At 34.1% G+C, this 21,974-nt stretch overlaps 1 protein-coding gene across 10 annotated transcripts in view; it reads left to right on the top strand.

Annotated features, from left to right (window-relative positions):
- The window catches only part of LOC102880889 (protocadherin gamma-C4), a 121,391-nt gene that overhangs the window by 67,259 nt on the left and 32,158 nt on the right, over positions 1-21,974 (top strand). Inside the window, exon 1 of one of the 10 annotated variants that reach the window (XM_015597979.2) lies at positions 21,364-21,577. The exons of 8 other annotated variants lie outside the window; for them this stretch is intronic. In XM_015597979.2, the coding sequence (XP_015453465.1) occupies positions 21,548-21,577 (30 nt within the window). In that variant the 5' untranslated portion in view covers positions 21,364-21,547. Of the gene's footprint in view, positions 1-21,363; positions 21,965-21,974 lie in introns of those variants that run through there. One more of the 10 variants, XM_015597971.2, reaches the window with a different exon arrangement.

The raw sequence follows: 21,974 nt of genomic DNA, 5'->3' as shown, positions 1-21,974 counted from the left end.
GGGGGGTATTATTGTTTACATCTTGAATATTTATATTAATGTGAAAAACATCCAAAGGATTTTCAACTACCATTTCTAAACAGATGATACAAACTGTAGTATGTGGGCATCTCTGCTCTGGTGATTTTTACTTCTATTTTCACAATGATTCCTGAAGATTCTGCACTTTGGACAGTAATCGCCCTGTTTAGACCACAAGATCCAGAGTCAGGAGAAAATAGGGAGGTCATGTGTCTCGACAAGAAAATGCACCTTTCAGAATTTAATCTTCCTCCAATAATTACTATAGGCTTGTAACAGAGGGGGCTCTGGGCCTGGAGTAAACTCTGGAGTACAATGTCACCATCACGACCACTGACAGAAGCAAGCCCTCCCTCTCCTCCAGCAGAAGTGTCACCTTGCACATCAGTGACCTCAACGTGGTCTCATGACTGAGACAACCCTCTCAGAGACCCCATTACTCAAGTCTGCACCTCAGATCCCGACATGGGACCCATTGGCCATATTTCCTACTCCACTGTGGCCAATTCAAATTCTTTAAGTGAATTTGAAATAGCAATAGCACAGAATCCAAGTAAAGACTGTTCCTTATATATTTTCCAGGTGATTGTATGAATGGATCCAAATAATGTCAGCATAGCATGTTGGGGAACTTGCAATTTACATAAACGTCAAAAATTATAGAATAACATTTGCATATAAAATTCCCCCATTTGTATATCACTGTCAGAGATTTGGGAGCTTGCAGTCCAAAATATAACCTCCCCCATCCCTGCCCCCCCAAAAAAGGAAAAGGAAACATTTATCTTTGGAAAGTGAAATTAAGTGGATAATACGGAAACTTCAGAGTGAAAGGAGAATTACTGGTAAGTCAGGAGAAAAAGAATATTAGTAGTAAGATGGATAAAAGTGTGTCTGATTGGTTACTCACAGGAGGGTTCCTTACTGGTGTAGATTCTGTTACCCGTCTAAGCTATATTAATTTTTTTACTCAGCTGTTGGTCTCTAAAAAGAATTCAGCAAATCAGATAATTTGGCATCTTCAACCTGGATTCTGATGCTCACCTGAAGAGTTTCCTAAAGCTTAGAAACCAAGAAATGGTTTCAAATATATGTCATGTGCATATACTGCCTTTATCATGTGTATTACTTGCTCTAACAATATGTTAGGAGAGGCAGTGAATATTCCTGCTTAAGGGCACTTATTTGACACCTATTGACTCTTCTATTTACCACATTTAAAATTGATTTTTGCATATGGAATGGAGGTAGCAATTCAATGAGGTAGGGTCAAGGTTCTTTCTTCCCATAGAGATACCCAGTTTTTGCAGCATCATTTGTTGAAAACATTTTCCATTTCCTATTGAAGAGCTTTGGCACACTTATTGAGAATCATTTCATTTGTATATGTGGATGTATTTCTAGACTCGGTATCATGTGCCACTGATCTGACTATCCTTTTGTCAATACCACACTCTCTTGATAATTGTAACTTTATAGTAAGTCTTGAAGTCAGGTAGTAAGTCTTTCAACTTTTTTCTTTTCTTTTTTTAACATTGTTTTGACTATTCTTGGTTCTTTGTCTTTTCAAATAAATTAAAATCATCTCATCTCTTTCCAGAGGGGAAAAGCCTGCAATGGTTTTGAATGCGATCACATTGAATCTACAAATCTTAACAATATTTAGACTTCCAATCCATGAGAATGGTATATATTTCCATTTATATAGATCTTTTTTAGTTCCTCTCAGCAATGTTTTATAGTTAAAGTGTAGAGGTCTTGTATATCTTTCATTAAATTATTCCTACATATTTGATGGTTTGGGATGTTATTGTAAATTATATTTTTATTTCATTTTCTGATTGTTCATTGCCAGTTTACAGAAAAACTATTGATTTTTGTATATTCCATATGTTTTTGAAAAACAAGAGTTGCAGGGTGCTCTATTTTCATATTGTGTGAGAATATAATGTGAGAGGATATAGTATAAGTGTAAACCACATCTGCATAAGTTTAGGCTTCCATTTTCTACAATGTATAGGTTGGAAGAGCCCACCCCAAAATAAAATAAACACTAGTGTCTGCCCCAAGTCTAGTAGTGGTTGGTTCATTCATGCATTTATATAACAAATATTTATTAACTGTATGCTATGCAAGGCACTGTCCTAGGAGCCAAGGAAGCAGCAATGAACAAGGCAGATGTAATATCTGCCTTAATGGGCCTGTCATTCTAAGATATGGTCTTTTACAAGTCTGATAAATGCCACCAAGGAGAAAAACAAGGATGCTAAGAGAGTTTGTAATAGGAGGGCCTTCCATAGTCTGAAGGGTCAGGGAAGGCTTTTAGGAAATGATACTTAGAGTGAGATCTGAAGGTGTGTAAAAGTTAGCTAGGTAACAAGGAGATTAAAGAAGAAATTATCAGGCAGAGGGAATAGCATGTGTAAAGGTCATAAAAAAAAGAGCAGGTGAGCAATTAGAAAGGCTAGGGAGGCTAGAAATGGTACATCTATTGCGAGGCAGAGCCTTATAAATCATATTAAATATTCTGGATTTTATTCTAAGATGTACATGAGGTACATCTATTACAAGGCAGAGCCTTATAAATCGTATTAAATATTCTGGATTTTATTCTAAGTACTTATGTACTTAAGAGCGATTGCAAGGTTTTAAACAGGACAATGACAAGATATTGTTTGAATTTTTAAAAGATTACTCTGGCTGCTTTGTGGTGACTCGATTTATGAATGTTAAAAATGGAAATAGGGAGAACAGATGGAAGATTATGGCAACATTCCTAGTAAGAAACAGAAATGGATTGAATTAAAAGGAAGGCAATGGGTATAGAAATAAATGGATGGATTGGAGATGTATTTGAGGAATAGGTTCAACAAGACAATAATGGAATGGCTGAAATGTAAACACCATGAGGGCAGGGAATATTTAGTTTGTTATATATTCTTCAGTGTCTGGCAAAATCATTGCCTGGCAGATGGTAGATCCTCAATAAAATGTTGTTGATTGAATAAATACAATGGATGAAAGAGAGAAGGGATAGAGTCATTTCTTGGTTTCTGAATTAAGGAACTGGTTGGACAAAGGTACCATTTAGTGAGATATGGAGGACAAGAGAAGGGTAGATTTTAGGGAAATCAAGAGTTGAGTTGTAAACAAGTTAAGTTTGAGATTCTGAGAAACATCCAAGTGCAGATAAGAGTGTGGTCATCATTCTTTCGTTCTGATTTCTTCCATTGTGATAAACCATTGGGTATATCCTTACCAGGCTAAGCATGATAAGCTTCCTGATAGCTCTACACTGGTATGTTTTGGGGTTCATGGCAGAACTACCCCTGTGTTTCATTTTTCTTCCTGATCTCTTTCTCACTATTGGAAACAACCAGCACCTGGAGAATCTACTGTGTCTAATTCACACTCATCCTGCTCTTCAGACTAGTCCTGCTGCCCCGTTCTTTTCCATCTCTGGAATTTTGATTGGGTCAAAACCTATCAGGCTGTTTTAATATGTTGTTGTTCTTTAATTTTCTTTTACTTGATTGTATGTTTTCCTTGGACATTTTTAAGTTCAGTTTTTCTTCACCAACTGTTTTTGGCTTACAAACAATAAAATTTCAGATGAGGAATGCTTAGGATAAAAGATGCATAGCAACAATAATAAAATTGTTGGATTTTAATATCATGAATACACTTGGAATATTACATACCCACACATACCTTAAACATCCTATAGAGTCCTCAGTAACCATGTTAAAAAGATACTGCTTTTCGTTCTGTGACTTTCATCTGATATATATTTGCTTCTTCATCAGTGTATTAGCTCTGTTGCCTCAAGAAAAATATAAGCTCCTTGATGGCAAGAATTTATTTTTTTCCACACTATATTTCTAAAACCTGGAATTTTTCATACTTTGCTAGAGGAGTGGATAATATAGAAGTATATATTTCCTAAAAACTCATTGAACTCACTGTATATAAACAATAATTCAATTTGAAAAGAGATTTTAAAAAAGACATCAGATTCCCCCACACCCTTAACCTTGCCTCCAGACTAACCCCCAAGAAGTCACTATTGTTAATACCTGATTATGTGTACTTCAAAGCATTTTTATATATGTAAATGTGTATGTGCTTTTTTCGTACAACAATTTTATACATTTTACAGTATATGTACCGTTCTGCAACTCGCTTTCTCAGTTAATAATACCTCAGGGATGTCATTTCATTTGAGTCCTTATAGGTCTGCCATTTACCTCAATCTTAGTAATTTTCTTTTATTTATTTTATTTTGAGGTAGGAAACACATTTACATGATTCAAAAATCAAAACGATAGGTATATATTGTCTTATTCCCATTCCCGTTTTACTCCTATTCCACCCGTTTCCTCCTGCCCCCATAAGTAATCATCTTATTAATTCTTAAATATCCGCTCAGCATTTCTTTATGCAGATATGGGCAAATATGGGCATATGTTTTTATTTTCTCATTTTTCTTACAAAAAAGATGACATGCTAAACACTGTTCTATATCTTGCTTTCTCCACTCCACAATGTATCTTTTAAAAATCTTTCCATATTAATACGTAAGAAAGCTATTTTTTAAACAGTTGCTTGATATGCCACTGTGATATTAATCACTCTCATGGTTAATAAATTGATACTTGAGTTGTTTCCAATCTTAAACATAATCTTAAAAATAATGTAGGTATAAGGCTATTCAATGCAGTTGAATACATCGAATAGACTTATACCTACATTATTTTATATATGTGCAGTTTATCCTTGGGATGAATTCCCAGAAGTGGAATTGCTAGGTCAAAGAGTAAATAGGTTTGTAATTTTGATAGATACCTTCACAGCAAATTTTCCTTTTAACTTTCTATTCTGAAATAATTTCAAATTTACAGAAGGGTTGCAAGAATTGTACAAAGAATGACAAACCCTTTACCCAGATTTACCTATTGTAATATTTTGTATTTTGTTACATGTTCTTTATAATTTCCCTTTTTATTCTCTCTTCATCATTCATCTATATGTGTGCGTGTGTGTGTACACATATGTGTATATGTATTTATGCTTTTGTACACACATTATTTTATGAACAATTTGAAAGTAGGTTGTAGATATCATGTCTCTTCCTAAATCCTTCATTGTATATTCCTAAGAACAAGGACATTCTTTTATACAATTGAATTTCTATAATGAAAATAATAAAGTTTAACATTGATACAGTATGATTATCTATAGTCTATACTCAAACTTTACTTAAACCTTACAGTAATTTTTTCAAGTCCAAGATCAGACATGGCATTTAGTCGTCATGTCTCTTTTGCTAACCCTAATCTGAAACAGTTCCTCAGTCTTGCTTTGTCTTTTATAACAATGATATTTTTTTAAAGACTATAAGCCATTTATTTTGTAGAGTACCCTTGATTTTGGTTTGTTTTATCCTTCCTTATGATTATGTTTAAACTAGGCTTTTTGGTAATATATTAGTTATCCATTGCTGTGTAACAAATAACTGCAAAACTTAGTAGCTTAAAACAACAAATATTTATTATCTCATACATTTCTGAGTGCCTCTGCCTCAAACTTTCTCACATGGCTGCAAGGCTATTGTCTTATCTGACAGCTCAACTGAGGGAACATATACTTCTAACCTCTCTCACATAATTATTGGTGAGATTCAGTTCCTCATAGGTTGTTGGAATGACAGCCCTAATTTCTTGCTGGCTGTTAGCTAGACAGAATTGCTGCCTCAATTCCTTGCTATGTGGACCTCTCCACAAGGCAAAAGATAACATCTGGCTCCACAAGTTCAAAAGATAACATCTGGCTTTCATCAGAGCCAGAAGGGGGAAATAAGATGGAGGCCACAATCTTTCCGTAAACCTAATTTTGAAAGTGACATACCATCTACTTTTGCTGTGTTCAGTTCGTTAGAAGCTAGTCACTTGGTCCAGCCCACGCTCAAGAGGGCATGATTTTCTAACTCCATTTATAATCCTTTCTTCTACATTTATTAGTTGGCATTACACCGCAAGGGAGAGTGTCCCTTCTTTCTTATTTATTCATTTATGGTTCATGTGTTTTTTTCAATGAATTGAAAAAAAACTCCATGATTGCCGCTATTTATTTTGATGCTAAATTGTCCTAGATTTATTTTTATTTTAGATTTAGATTTAGTTTTATCTCAAATCGTTTTTGCTAATGAGAACCTCTTCAAGCTGGTTCTTGTGTCTTTTCACCATATCCCTATTATTTTCTGGAGCATTTTCTTACTTTTGATGTAAGATATTACAGAATTATTTTACACTTTCCCTGTTCCAGTCATGAGATGAGCCATTTATCCAAAAAGCTCTGCTTCATTTTAGTAGGAAATATTATTTAGAAATGAAGCTCTGAGTGCTAGGCATACTCATTGCTAATGGGCTATCACTGTTTGTAGGCTTTTTCAGCAGACAGAGCTAGGAAACACACAAACATACACACATCTATATCTATACACACACACCCTTTCAGAATCATGGGTTTATGTTAATATCTCCAGTTCAGTTTTTCCTAGCCTTACCCCTTTCCATCTTTGTAATTTCTTTTCAAAAGTGAGAACTCTGGCTCCCAACATTATGAATATATTTACTCAGTCCTAAAATACACAGAAAGTAGTTTCAGAATTGCTATACCCATTCCAAAGAGAAAAACAAACCTACAGAATTCAAGATTTGCTTGCAATTGTTTGTTTTTAAGCTGAGAGTATATAGCTAAAGTACTGTGTTCAAAGTTACTTGTAGTATGTTCACGTTATTCATTTGAAATAAAGTTAAGGTTATTAATTTCTATTGTATGCAGTTTTAGAGTTTTTTCACACTACAAAATTGAGTTGAGTGTTGATTAGTATTCTTTTTTGAATATGTAAAACATTAACATAATTAAAGTCAAAACTATTTTTTTAAGTATACTCAGAAAATTGTCATTCTTTACCTATCTCTTCTGCCTCACCCAGCACCCACTGTACATAATCAGTTTCATTAGTTTCTGGTTTATCCTCTCTGTGTTTCTTCTTGCAAAAAAAATTACCATGTATATTTATATTTTAGTATTTCTTCTTCTTTCTTACACGATAACATACTGTGCAGGGAATCCTAGCTTTGAAAAGTTATAATATACACAAATTTCAGTTACCACAGTTTAAATAATACCAGTTCAACTATTTAAATAAAAACAGTTCAAACTTCAGTTATCATGGTATATTAACTGAATAATTGCACAAAGTACAAATTTCTCCGTTAGCCCTTCAGTTCACAGATTACTTTGCAAATAACAAATGTGAACCATGATCAGTGACCAATCACATGGCTTCTTTCAGTCTGTTAGTGACTGGTTACTCTGCATCGGTTATTTAGTTCATACACAGACAGCAGATCATGTGGTGGTGTTGTCTTCTTGTCTCCCAGTGATAAACCCACATGACATTTTACAAAAATGTGTAGGGGGAGTTGACCAACAAAGATGGAAGTTCAGTCAAGAAACAAAAGTGATAATGCTGTCAGTGAAATTCAAACTGAACTTAAATCGAGTTACAGAAGAAATAGCTGACTTTGGAGATGTTGACACTATTGCCTTCAAGATTCTCTAGACATGCAGCCAAAGGAGCTTAGTAAAGGGTGAACTTAATGACACGAATGAGGAAAGTGGTTGTGATGAAAAGGATGAAGATGTCCCAGAAAAAAAAAAAATGACACCAGCAAAAAATTTCACATTTGAGTAACTCTCAGAGATATTTCATGACATTGAAAGGACATAATGGAAGTTCATCCAAACTTAAGAGTATGACAAGTTGCCAAGGCATGGAAAGGATGCTTGCCCCAATTGTAAATTATAGGGTGAGAAGAAGCCAAGCCCTCTTCAAACTCTTCTTGATAATTCTTAGTGGTGCTAATATTTTAGATTATAAGGTACTAAATAAATATCAGTTTTATTATTTTTTACTTCCCTATGAGAAAGTTTTTAATGTTTTCATAAAAATTTTTAAAGGTCATGGAACAATCATAATTTCCCCCATTGGTTATTAAGATCGCTTTACACAGTTTCAGCTTGCATGGTCATTTTCACAGTCCTGCACTACTGTGCAAAGAGAGGACTGCCTGTGGGTACTCTTTTGCACTTCACTTTTTAAAAAATTTTAATTTTATTGCAGTATAATTTATATATAATAAAACATACCTTTTAAAATTATACAGTTCAATGAATTTTGACAACTGTTTGCACCTGTGTAACCGCTACTATCATAAAAATATAGAGCATTTCTATAACCTTGAAAAGTTCCCTCGTGCCCCTTCACAATCAATTCCCTACATACCCGGCCCTAGGCAACCGCAGATCTGCTTCCTGTCACTATAAATTAGTTTTGTCTCTTCTGGAATTTCATCTAAATGGAATCCTTCAACACATGCTCTTTTGTGTCTGCCTTCTTTCACTCAACATATTTTTGAAATTCATTCACATTGTTGCATGTATTAGTAGTTTGTTCCTTTTTATTACTGAGCAGTATTGCATTGTATGGATATATCACAATTTGTTTATCCATTCACCTGTTGATGGACATTTGGTTTGTTCCCAGTTTGATGTTATTCTTAATCAAAGTTATACGAACATTTATGTACAAATCTTTTGTGAGCGTAGTCTTTTAGTTCTTGGATAAATACCTAAAAGCACAATCGCGATATAATATGGGGAGTGTATATTTAGCTTTATAAGAAGCTGCAAAACTATTTTTAAAGTGGTAATATCACTTTATATTTCCATCAACAGTGTATGAGAGTTTCACTTGCTCCACATCCTCACTAATGCTTCTTGGTGCCAAACTTTAACATTCTAGCCCTTCTAGTGGGTGTGTAGTACTGTCTCATTGTGGCTTTAATTTGTGTTTTCTTGTTAACTGAAGATATTGAACATCTTTCCATGTGCTGATTGGCTATTTGCATATCTTCTTGAAGTCTGTTCAAATCTTTTGTTCATCTTTAACTGAGTTGTCTTCTTAAAATTGAATTACAAGAATTTTTAAAAATTTATTTGTGTTGAGTTCTTTGTCACATACATGTTTTGTGGATATTATGACTTGTCTTAAAGACTGACTTGACTGTTTACTTTCTTAGTAGTATCTTTTGGAGAGCAGAAGTTGTAATTTTGCTGAAGCCTAATTTATTCATTTTTCTTTAATAATTTGTATTTCTTATGTCCTATTAAAGAAAGCCTATTGCAAAGTTCTGATAATTTTCTCCTATATTTTCTTCTAGAAGTTTTATAGTTTTACCATTTACAATTTGGTATATGATTCATTTTGAGTTGATACTTGTGAGCGAAAGTTTGTATTTTTTCCAAAGGGATATACCATTGTCCCTTGGGAAAAATTCGCTGAGATTATCCTTCCCCAATAAATAACCTTAGCACCTTCCTCTGTTAATATGATAAATTACATAGATTGATTTTTAAATGTTTAATCAACTTTGCATTTTTAGAATATACCCAACTTAGTCATCATATTCTAGTCTTTTCTATATTGCTGGATTCAATATGCTAATAATATATAAAAGATTTTTGCATGTATGTTTATGAAGACTATTAGTATGTAGTTTACTTTTCTTATAATTTCTTAATTTCATGTTGTTGTTAGGGTAACAGCTTGGCTCCATTGATTTTTCTCTATTATTTGTCTATTTCATTAATTTCCACTCTTATTTTTTTTATTTCCATCCTTCTACCTATTTTGGATTTCATTTACTCTAACTTCTTTTTAAAATTTGTTTATTTTAATTAGTTTCAAGTATATTCTTTCTAACTTCTTAAGGTTGTAGCTTAGGTCACTGAATTTATACCTTTCTCTTTTTTTCTAGTATAACTATTTAAATAAATTTCACTTTGAGCTTTAGCTGCATCCAACTTATTTTAGATGTTATGTTTCATAAAAGTTCAATTAAAAATGTTTTCTAGTATACCTTGCAATTTCTTCTTTGACCCATGTATTATTTAAAAGTTATTGTTTAATTTCCAAATATTGAAAATTACCTAAATATCCTTTTGTCATCCATTTCTAAGTTTATTTTATTATGATCCAAGGACATACTTTGTATGGTTTCTATACTTTTCAATTTTTTAAGAGAAGTAAGTCTTTATTTCCTTGTTTCACAAATAAAGCTGGCTGTGCTTAAAATTGTTAAACTTTGTTTTGTGGCACAGGATATAGTCTACCTTGATGAATGTTCTTTACACACCTGACAACAATGTGTATTCTGCTGTTAGGGATTGTTGTCTTATCATTTTCAACTAGGTCAAGTTGGATGATAGTGTTGTTCAGGCCTTCTGTACCTTACTGATTCTTTGTCTATTCATTCTATTAGTCACTGGCAGAGGAAAGTTGAAATCTCTAACTAAAAATATAAATTTTTCTTTCTCCTTTCAGATATATAAGTTTTTGTGCCATATATTGTTTCATATATTAAGCTCTATTATTAAGTATGTATGCTTTTTCTACTTTTTATTTTAAAATCATTATAGGTTCACAGGAACTTACAAAAACAATCATAGAAGTCCCAATAATAACATCTTACATTACTATATTTATAATATAAAAACCAGGAAATTAACATTGATACAATCTATAGACCTTATTCAAATTTCAAGTTTTCACATGCACTCACTTGTGTGTGTGAATAGTTCTATGCAACTTTATCATCTGCATAGATTTGTGTAACCACCACCGCAATCAAATACAGTTCCGTCACTACAAAGAACTACCTCATATTGCCCTAACCCCTGGCGACCACTAATCTCTTCACCATTCTTTTAACTTTGTTATTTTGAAAATGTTATATAAATGGTACAATACAGTACGTAACATTTTGAGGTAGGCTTTTTTTTTACTCAGCATAATGCCCTTGAGATCTATCAAAGTCGTTGTAGGTATCAAGAGTTTGTTTCTTTTTATTGCCCAGTAGTATCCTATTATATAGATATACCACAGTTAGATTAGCCCCTCACCTCTTGGAAGATATCTAGGTTGTTTCCAGTTTGGGGCTATTATAAATAAAGCAGTTGTGAAAATTATGTAGAAGTTTTTGTGACATAAGTTTACATTTCTCTGGCAGATATGCCTACAAGTGCAATTGCTGAATCAAACGGTAAGCGTATGTTTAGTTTTATAAAAAACTACCAAACTATTTTCCAGAGGACTGTACCATTTTGCATTCCTAACAGCAATTTATGAGAGATAATTTTCCATATTTTCACCAGCATTTGGTATTGTCGCTATTTTTTATTTTAGCTGTTCTAATAGGTATGAAATCTCATTGTGTTTTTAATTTGCATTTCCGTAATGGCTAATAATATTGAACATCTTTTCATATGCTTATTTGCCATCACTTCTTTAGTCAAAAGTCTGTTTTTGTGTTTTCCGCATTTTCTAATTGGATTTTTTTTATTACTGTTGAATTTTGAGAGTTCTTTATGTATTCTAGATGAGAGTCCTTTGTCAGATATATGGTTTGGAAATACTGTCTTCCAGTCAATAGCTTGTCTTTTCTTCCTCTTAACAAGACCTTCCCTAAAACAAAAGTTTTTAATTTCAATGAAGTACAATTTATCAATTTACTTTATAAATCTGTTTTTGGTATCATATCTAAGAATAGTTCATATACCCTAAGTCCCGAAGACTTCTGTCATGTGTTTTCTTCTAAAAGTTTTATTGTTTTAAGTTTTATATTGGTACCTATAATCCATTTTGAGTTAATTTTTGTATAAGGCATGAGGTTTAGGTTGAGAGTCAATTTTTTATCTATGAATGATCAATCAATGGCTTCAGTACCATTGATCGTTTGTTGGAAAGACTACACTTCCTCCATTGAATCCCTTTTGCACCTTTGTCAAAAATCGGTTGGTCATAAAAAGTTGAGGGAGGGGTATGCTGGGGATTCGAGGAAGAGGCTTTATTATTCCTTAGGAAATAGAAGTATGCAAAATTGGTGGCAGCCATGTTAAGACCATAAGAGCAGGGGCAGCCTGAGCGTGAAGTTACACCATGAAGAATACCATTGTGTGTTAAATAGAGAGGAAGGAAATCAGGTCCGTGGTGATCTACTTATGCCTCTGGATCAAACTAATCATGACACGAGCTTACTTCTGGACTTCAGATATGTGAGCCAAAAAATCTTCATGGCTTAAAAAAAAACCACACATACAATTTGCCATACTCATGTGGGTCTATTTATGGGTTCTCTATTCTGTTTCTCTTCCAATACTACAGTATCTTGATTACCATAACTATATTGTAGATCTTAAAATTGGTTAGAGTAATTCCTTCCACTTTATTCTGTTTTTTTTTTTTCAATATTGTTTTGGCTATTCTATGGCCTGTGTCTTTATATATAACTTTTAAAATAAACATCTATATTACAAAAAAAAATCTCGCTCATATTTTGATAGGAATCATGTTAAACCTGGAGATCAAAATGGGGAGAATTGACATCTTTACTATGTTGACTGACTCTTCCAATCTGTGAATACTTTATGTCTTCCTCTCCATTTATTTAAGATAGTCTTTGATTTCTTTCATTAGCATTCTGTAAGTTTCAACCTACCAGTTCTGTCCATATTTTAGTAGCATTATATCTAAAAATTTCATTTCTTGAGCAATTGTAAATGGTATTGGGTTTTTTATTTTAATTTCCACATATTCATTGATAGTATATGGAAATACTATGTAGATTTTTACATGTTAATCTTATATCCTGTGACCTTGCTGAAATTATGTATTCATTCTAGGAGTTTTCTTGCAGATCCCTTGGGATTTTCTATGTAGGCAATCATGTCATCTGCAAATAGAGACAGTGTTACTTCTTCCTTAAACTGTGCATGTCTTTTATTTCCTTTTGTAGCCTTATTACACTGATTAGAACTTCTAGAATTATGTTAAATAAGAATAGTAAGAGTGGACATCTTTGCTTTGTTCTTGATCTTAGGGAGAAATTTTAGTCTTTCACTATTAAGTTTTATGTTTATTGTAGGTTTGTATGGATGCTCTTTATTAAGTTGAGGAAGATATCCTCTATTCCTAGTTTCTGAGACTTTTTTTTTTTAAATCATGAATGAGTGTGGAATTTTGTCACATGGTTTTTCATCTCTGTCTTTGGTTGAACTTACCAATATTACATTTAATATAATATTGATATGATTATGTCTACCATCTTGCTCTTTGTTTTATCCTTATTTCAGTTTTTTATTTTTCATCTTTTCCTACTTTGAGATTCAGTATTGTTTAGTATCCCATTTGTCTCTAATATTAATTTATTAGCTATCCTCTTTAATTTTTTAAGTGAATGTTCTAAGGTTTACACTATGCACCTTTAACTTATCACCATAAATATAAATCAAATAAATTATAGCACTTCACATGTAATGGCAGTATCATTTAACAATATACTTCTATTTCCTTCCTCTGTTTTTTTGTGCTGCTGTTATTATACATATTACTTCTGCAAATATTTTAAGCCCCATAATATGTTATTATTTTTGCTTCAACTAATCAATTATCTTTTAAGGAAATTAAAAAGTGAGAAGAAAAGTCTTTCATATATAACCTACACTTTTATTTTTTCTGTCACTAATTTCTTTACATAGATCCAAGTTTCCATCTAGTGTCATTTGTCTTCAAACTCGAGCACCCCCTTTAATGTTTCTTACAGTACAGATCTGCTGGTTGCAAATTTTCTTGGTTTTTGTTTGTCTGAAAAAAAAAATCTTTATTTTACTTTCACTTTTGAAAGATACTTTTGCTAGATATAAAATTCTAGGCTGACTTTTTTCTTTCATCACTGTAGAGATATTGTTCCTCTATCTTCTGCCTTGCATTATTTCTGATAAGTCTATAATCTTTCTTACCTTTGTTCCCCCATATTTAATGTTTCTTTTCCTTTAACTGCTTCTAAAGTTTTTCCTTTATTGATGATTTTCAGAAATTTACGATGGACCTTGGTGTGTTTTTCTTTATGTTTATCCTACTAGGTATTTATTGAACTTCTCGATTCTGTAGGTCTATAATTTTTCTTTAGATTTAGGAAGTTTGGGGCGATATATATATATTCAAATATTATTTATTACACCCAATTAGGGAACTCCAATTTTGCTTATGTTAGACCACTTGATATTTTTCTACAGGTTGCTGCATCTCTGTTCATTTTTTTTTCAATCTTTTTTCTCTGTGTATTTTAATTTGGATAGTTTCTACTGCTATGTCTTCAAATTTAGTGATCTTTTCTGGGTGTCTAGCGATCTGCTAATCCCATCTAGTGAATTTTTCATTTCATATATTGTATTTTTCATCTCTGGAAGTTTTATTTCATTCTTTAATTTCTCTCCATTTCTATCATTATCTTCATGTTTTCCTTCAAATCCTTGAGAGTATTTACACTAGTTGTTTTAAAGTCCTCGTCTGCTAATTTCACGGCATCTATAATTTCTAGTGCTGATTTTTTCCCTGGTTTTAGGTCACAATTTGCTGCTTATGTTCATGTATAGTAGTGTTTTTATTGGATGGTGGACATTGTAAGTGCTACATTGTTGCATGTTTGGATTTTGTTGTCTTTCTTTAAAAGTATTGAAGTGTTTTTTTGTTTTTTGTTTTTTGTTTTTTTGTAAGGCAGTTATTTGCAGATCAGATTGATCTTTTCAAGGCTCGTTTTTAAGCTTTAATAGGGCAGGTCTATAGAAGCCTTTGCCTTGGACTAATTTTGCCCTACTGCTAAGTTGTGCCTTTTTTATTTCTCTGAGTGTTCAGCAGAGTCCCTGTGTTCTGGCTGAATGGAATTCAAATATTTCCCATCCCTATGAGTTCCAGGAATTCTTCAGCTAATAGCTCCCTTGACAGTTGTTCTTTGCCCAGCTTCAAAAGCATGTCAGTCTATGTATGCTCAGATTATCATTTAGCCAAAGACTCAAGAGGTTCCTTATCCAGATTTCTGGAGTTCTTTGTGTAGCTCCATTCTCTCTGGCATTCTGTCCCACAAATTTTAGCCACCTTAGTCTCCCCAGATTGCCTCCAGGCAAAAAAAACCCAGAGACCTAGGACTCACTGCATCTGCTTCCTTTCTCTCAGTCTTGCACTCCTTTTGAGCCAATGTCTGAAAGCATTTTCCACATATTTTCACCATTCTTCTAGTTGTTTATAGTAGTGTGGCTAGTTCTACTATGTCATAGTTCCACCACTATGGTCGAAAGCAAAAGTTTTCACTTTACTTTTTGCGCTAACAATATACTCTGGAAATCTTCTATATAAATTTATAGATATCTTCATTGTTTTTTTAAATATATAGTTTCATAAAACTCCATTATATTTGTACATATAGTCTAGTCAACCAATCTACAGTTTGTCTCCAATCTTCTTTGCAATTACAAATAACACTATAATGAATAGCCTGGTACATATTTTTTTTCATAATTTTTGTGGTGTATATTTACTGTTAATCCCTAAAGGTGCAATTGCTAGTTCATAAGGTAAATGCATATATAATTTTGTCAGATATAACTATTAATCTATTTATTGGTGTACCATATTTTGCATTCCTACCAATAGATGAGAATGCTTACTTTCCAAAAGCCTCATCTACAGAGTGTGCTGTCAAGCTTTTAAATTTTTCCCAATCTGGGCAGTAAAAAAAATTTCAAAATAGTTTTAATTAGAATTTCTCTCATCATTGATTGAAGATCAATACCTTTTTATATGTTTAAAAGTCATTTATCTCTTTTTTAGAATTGTTCATGTCTTGTGTTCATTTTTCTATTAGATTTTTAAGTGTTTTGTCCTAAGATTTTTAAAAGTTATATATATACATAGAGATATTAATTCTTTGTCCAAGGTACAAGATGCAAATTTTTTTGCATTTCATTTGCCTTTCACCTTTGTTTATAGTATGTTTTTTGCAATGCAACCTTCCCCCCACCCCCACCGCCCCTTTTTAAAGTAATCAAATTAATCTGTCTTTTCTTGTATTGCATTTAAGCTTGGAGTCTTAGAAAGCCTTGCCCAACACTGAGGTTATAGAAAAATTCATTAATTTTCTTCTAGAACTTGTATAGTTTTTGGTTTTTACATTTAAATTCTTAATATATATGGACTTTATTCTTGTGTGTGCTGAGGTATAGAACTAATTTTATCTTTTTTTCCTAAATGGCAACCAGTTGTCCCAATACCACTTATTAAAAGCCCCCAGTGATTTGAAATAGCATCTTCATCATGTACTAAACTTCTATATTGCCAGAAGGTTTTAATGATCAGAAAGCCACATCTCTTTCTCACTCAAAGTTAACATTATATATTGAGGTAAATTACTTCATCTAGAAAAAATAAACAAATAATTCAGCCATACAAAGTTATCCATTTGGTGCGAATAATTTAGATAACAACAAGATGCTGGGGATTAAATGAACAAACTCTATATCTCTAAGAAGAATTTAGGTATCTTGGGAGATTTTCATGTGGACAAATTTAGTAATCTTTTGCAGGTAGTTTCCCGGCATATTTAAGCTTTGTGATATAATAAGCAATAAGAGAGTACTAATATGATCAAGACTAGAAGAGAATAGTACTCAAGTGGAAGAAGAAGTAAACATCTCTCTTTTTCTTAAACTTTTGACTTCTTAAATCACTGATCATAGTTCCAAAATATTTTGATGAGATAATTTCTTCTTGTTCTAAGAGTAGATAGAATGGAAGTCTTAGAAAAATCTATTCGTAAGATTCATAGACATCTTTTCAAATCAAAGTATACAGAACATTTTTTTTTTTTGCACAAATAAACTTCAGATAAATATAGGGCTAAACCACTCAGCATCTTCACCAAATCCTTGAATCACTCACCTCTCTAAATTGTGGTACACGTTTGATTGATCTGTTGGTTATCTGTTTTTATGCCATTTCTCAAATGAGCCCTTAATTTGATCTTAGGATGTTCCTCAAAGAGGTAAATTTGATTGACTTGAAATATTTTAAATGATATTTAGGATTTTAAGGGGATAATAATATGTTTTTCCTTGAATTCAGTAATTAAACAGTATCATGAGTAGGCTTTTCTGATATTGCTGACCTTTTGGGAATAAGTAGTATTAGGTAATTGCCTAATACTAAAAAATAATATCGAGTAACATTTTTGGAGAGCTTTCTCTTTACCAGGCAAGGCCAGTATCATGGGCATGTGATCTGTGCAGGTACATTGGCCCTCATTCTTAGAAGGGCCCTCATTTGGGTTAATGCTCTATTGTCACCACTTTGAAATTTTTAATAATTTTTAAACAAAGAGGCCCCTATTTTCATTTTGCATTGGCCCCACAAATTATGTAGCCAGTCCTAGTACCAAGCACTATATTTATAAGGAGAGTCTATCACGTAATTTATATTTTTAAAAAATCCCTCAAGCTTCTGCATGTGAAATGGAGTTTAGGGAAAGCAAAAGAGAAAATAAGAAGACCATAAAAGATATTATAATAGTATTTAAATTGTTTTTGACCCAAGTGGTAGCTGTAGAGAGGGAAGGTAATTGATAGTTTCGCATATATTTTGGAGACAGTGAGCATTTTGCCATAAATTGGTAATGCGTAGACTGTGGGGATATAGAAAAAGAAGCTAAAAATGACTTGGGGATTTTTGACAGGATAGAAGTGCCTGTTATCCAATGAGAAAGGTTGGAGAAAGAAGAGATTTGAGGGTGTAGTTTCATTATGCTAATGAAAGAAACCAAATACAAAAGGCTAAATATTTTATAATTCCCTTATAGTGAAATTTCTCGAAAAGGCAAAACTACATAGAAGGCAGATCAGTGGTTATCTGAGGCTAGGGGTAGGAGCAAGGACTGACTCCATACAGCCATGAGTGCACTTTTTGGAGCCATAGAAATATTCTAAAACTGGATTGTGGTGTTGGTTACATAATTGTATAAATTTATTAAAAATCATTGATTGTCTAGGTGAACTCTATGGTAAGTATAAAACTGTTCAAAGATTAAAATAAGAGATTGAGATTCCCGTGGTTATGTCAAGGAGTATTATTATCATTCTCATTTTATGGATCAAGAAAATAGGAGTTAAAAATAACAGCTTTATGGTTATGTAGCAAGTAAGTGTAATATCCAGTACTGGAACTCAAATCTTTTGAACATTAGGGCCTCCTCCCTCTTGCCCGCTATAATATATTTACTTTCTATTTTAAAATATGTTTGTTGCATCTCATTGGTCAGAGGCTCTCTTAAAATCATAAAACAGTGAGAAAAAAAAAGATAGAAACCAGAAAATTATTTTGATTCTATACACTGGTGCTTCCATTTCCCCTGGATATAAGTGACATAGCAAGTTATGCCATTTATGTTTTTCTCCAGTGTGAATTGTACTACCTCACTTTACTTGGTTCTTTGGCGAACTGTATTTTCTCTTTCAAATAATGAGGTTAAGAAATAGTTTCATTAGGCCCGCTGGTAGCTTGAAAGAGTGACTATATCTTTTAAAAAATGCTTACTCCTAGGAAAATGGATGCACATAAATGAATATATATATAATCCTTTGTGCATTTTATGATTACTAAGCTGTTAACATGAAGATTGGTATATTAATAAGCATTAAGTATAGGGAGATGTTGGTCAAAGGGTACACATGTTCAGTTATAAGATGAATAAGTTCTGGGAATCTAATGTACAGCAGGTGACTATAGTTAACAGTACTGTAGTGTATACTTGACATTTGCTGAGAGAATAGATTTTAAATGTTCTCACGCACATGCGTGCACACACACACACACACACACACACGGCAACTAGGTGAGTTGATGGATGTGTTAACTATATCATGATAGTCATTTCACAATATATACATACAATAAATTATCATATTGTATACCTTAAATTTATACAATTTTATTTGTCAATTATACTTAAAGATGGGGGGAGCATTAAGTACCTCCTGTACTAGACACTAGGGATACTAGTGGTCATCAAAATAGGCATGGTCTCTGCCCTCCTGCAGCTTTTTTTTTTTAGTGGGAGAGGCAGACATGCTTACACAAAAAATAATTATAAAATTTTTACTTGTTCTAGGTTTAACTAAGGAAAATATAAGGTGCTCTGAGAGAATATAACAAAGGATCCTGGTTTTAACTGGGGCCTAATAGAAGACCTCTGTTAGGAAATACATTTAAACTGAGACCTGAAAGATTTGTAAACATTAACAAAGCAAAGGAAAGCTTTCCAAAGAGAGAAACAGCTTAACTGGGGCACAAAGAGCTTGGCTGATGACCACACTGAATTCAGCATTATAAAATATTGAGAGAAGACATGAGAACTTGGATACTATGCAAAGGATTTGGTATTTTATTTCAAGAGCAGTGAAATGCTACTGAGGAGATTTGGGCTGGAAAATTGTATGATCCAATTAAAGTGTCAAGATCATTCTAGCTTCTATAAAGAATGGATCCAAGAGGGTTCTGCTGGCTTATAAAGAGATCTTAGGAAAACTATGAGTCTTATCATGAATGAGAAAACTACTTCAACTTATCAAAGCTAGTTTTCAAAAGACATATTGTCAATTAAGTGATGATGAATGGAAAAAAATGATTGATAAATCAGTATATCTCTGAATAATCCACTAGATCAGTGCTTCTCAAACTTTATTGTGAATTCAAAACACCCAGGTATTTTGTTAAATGAAAATTCTGGTTTGATGGGTCCAGAGTAGGGCATTTCTGCTTTTCTAACAAGCTCCCGGGTGATGCCCATGCCACTGGTCCTTAGCGCACACTTCAAGTAGCAAGTGACTGGGCTATATTCTAAATTCTAAATATAGTCTATAGATATGTTCTGTCTTTTAACGCCTATCAGCCTTCTGTGGTCTGGCCAATTGTCAAACTTTAGTATTTAAAACTGGGGGTTTTAAAAAGATGAATTAAAATATTGAGGACATGAAGAAGCCAGTCATATATGGCTTTTCATCTTTTCAATAAATAGCCTGTATATATTTGTTTCCTATCTACCTATCTAACCTGTCTGCCTTTCTCCCTGCCTCAGTGTTCAGTTACACTTAAGAAAGAACTATAGGCAATCAATGTAATGTCCAAGACAGTTATACAGAAATAGTATGTGAAGCTCTGAAACTTTACTTCTAGTATCTAGTGGGGTGATTTACATTATTAATTATGACTTTCTCTGTGCCAGGCATTTTACCCGCCTTATTCATTTTATAGATAGAAACCCAGGAACACTTAGAGGATAGTTTCTTGTCCAAGAATGTACAACTCAGCTCTGACTTATGCCATATCTGACTCTTATTCATTATCCTAACCATTGCTAGTTTATGTGTTTAGTGACTGCAAGCCTAAATACGGAAAACTCGAGGCTCTTTATTCTTTGAGTAAAGGCTTTGGATTTTTCTAATACTTTATGGAGCTTTGCAGCCGTATCTCAATTATTTTATAAAGGTCCCTTGGCCTGGTCCCCGCCCCCCGTGGCGGGGGTTGGGGAGTGGGAAGGGTGCTAGCCTTTTTTTTTTTTTTTTAGCAATGCAATTTCTCTTTGTGACATATGAACCCAAGATCTTGGGAAACACACTGGTCAAGTAAAGGGAAATGTTCGAGATTATGCCCTATGATTAAGATTATGCTTGTTGGGAAAGACAGGGTAGGAAATTTCACATTGCTTTCTGGTTCTTAACAAACGAGAGCCAAACAATGTCCTATTTCAAAAAAAATCTGAAATGAATTTTTAAATTTCATAAAACAGAGTTAAACCAAACAGATAGTAGCTCCCGCTGATTTTCTTTACTGAAGAAGTGACAGAGAATTCTAAAGTCTCATTTGATAAGAGATAAAACTGAAATTATTAACATCACCACAGAAATGCTAAACGCCTCCTTAGAATTAGCGTCCGCCTAGGTAGGTTTTATCCTGTCCTCAAACAAACCAAATTTGTTGGTGTTTTTCCAGACAACGTTGTATCGTTTTGGGTTTGGCTTGATCCCCCTTCTTGCGATTAAAGACAGCCATTAAAATGTTTAATAGTCCTTGGTTTGGCTTAAAGACTTGCAAAACCGCCAGCTTCATCGCCCTGCAATTGGCTTTCCAGGCTAAGGTAGGTTTCCGATGTACGGATACTGCCAAGGCGCTTTGGCCGCAAACTCTGGAAGGAAGCCAAAGGAAAGTGAAGTTCTTGGCGCTAAGCGCTTGTCCCGCTCAAAGAGCCCGGCGCTAGCGCATTCTTCGTGCAGTTATTGGCTGGGACTCTGCGTGCCGCTGTCGGCCAATGAAGACGCTGGAGATCTGGCCCCGGCCCGTCCCCTCTCCGCGCCCCGGGATGAGGCAGAGACTGAACAGCCGGCGAGCAAATCAACGGCATCCAGAAAGCCATGTCGGACTCGGCGCCCAGCGCCCAAGCGCTAACCCGCTGAAAGTTTCTCAGCGAAAACGCCAGGACGATCTGGACCCCGCTAAGAGGAACTGCCTTTGAGTGAGATGGTCCCAGAGGCCTGGAGGAGCGGACTGGTAAGCACCGGGAGAGTGGTGGGAGTTTTGTTTCTGCTTGGTGCCTTGCACAAGGCTTCCGCCGTCATTCGCTATGAGATCCTGGAGGAAAGAGAGAAGGGTTTTGCGGTGGGCAACGTGGTCACGGACCTTGACTTGGATCTCCGCAGCCTGTCAGCCCGCAGGCTTCTGGTCGTGTCCAAAGCTAGCCGAAGATTCTTTGAGGTTAACCGGGAGACCGGGGAGATGTTCGTGAACGAGCGCCTGGATCGAGAGGAGCTTTGTGGGACCCTGCCCTCCTGCACCGTAACTCTGGAGTTGGTAGTGGAGACTCCGCTAGAGCTTTTCAGTGCGGAAGTGGTAATCCAGGATATCAACGACAACAATCCTGCTTTCCCTCCCCGGGAAATGAAATTGG

The sequence above is a fragment of the Pteropus alecto genome, unplaced genomic scaffold, assembly GCF_000325575.1.
Source record: "Pteropus alecto unplaced genomic scaffold, ASM32557v1 scaffold78, whole genome shotgun sequence".
Lineage (NCBI taxonomy): Eukaryota > Metazoa > Chordata > Mammalia > Chiroptera > Pteropodidae > Pteropus > Pteropus alecto.
This window is presented reverse-complemented; position numbering and strand designations above follow the sequence as displayed.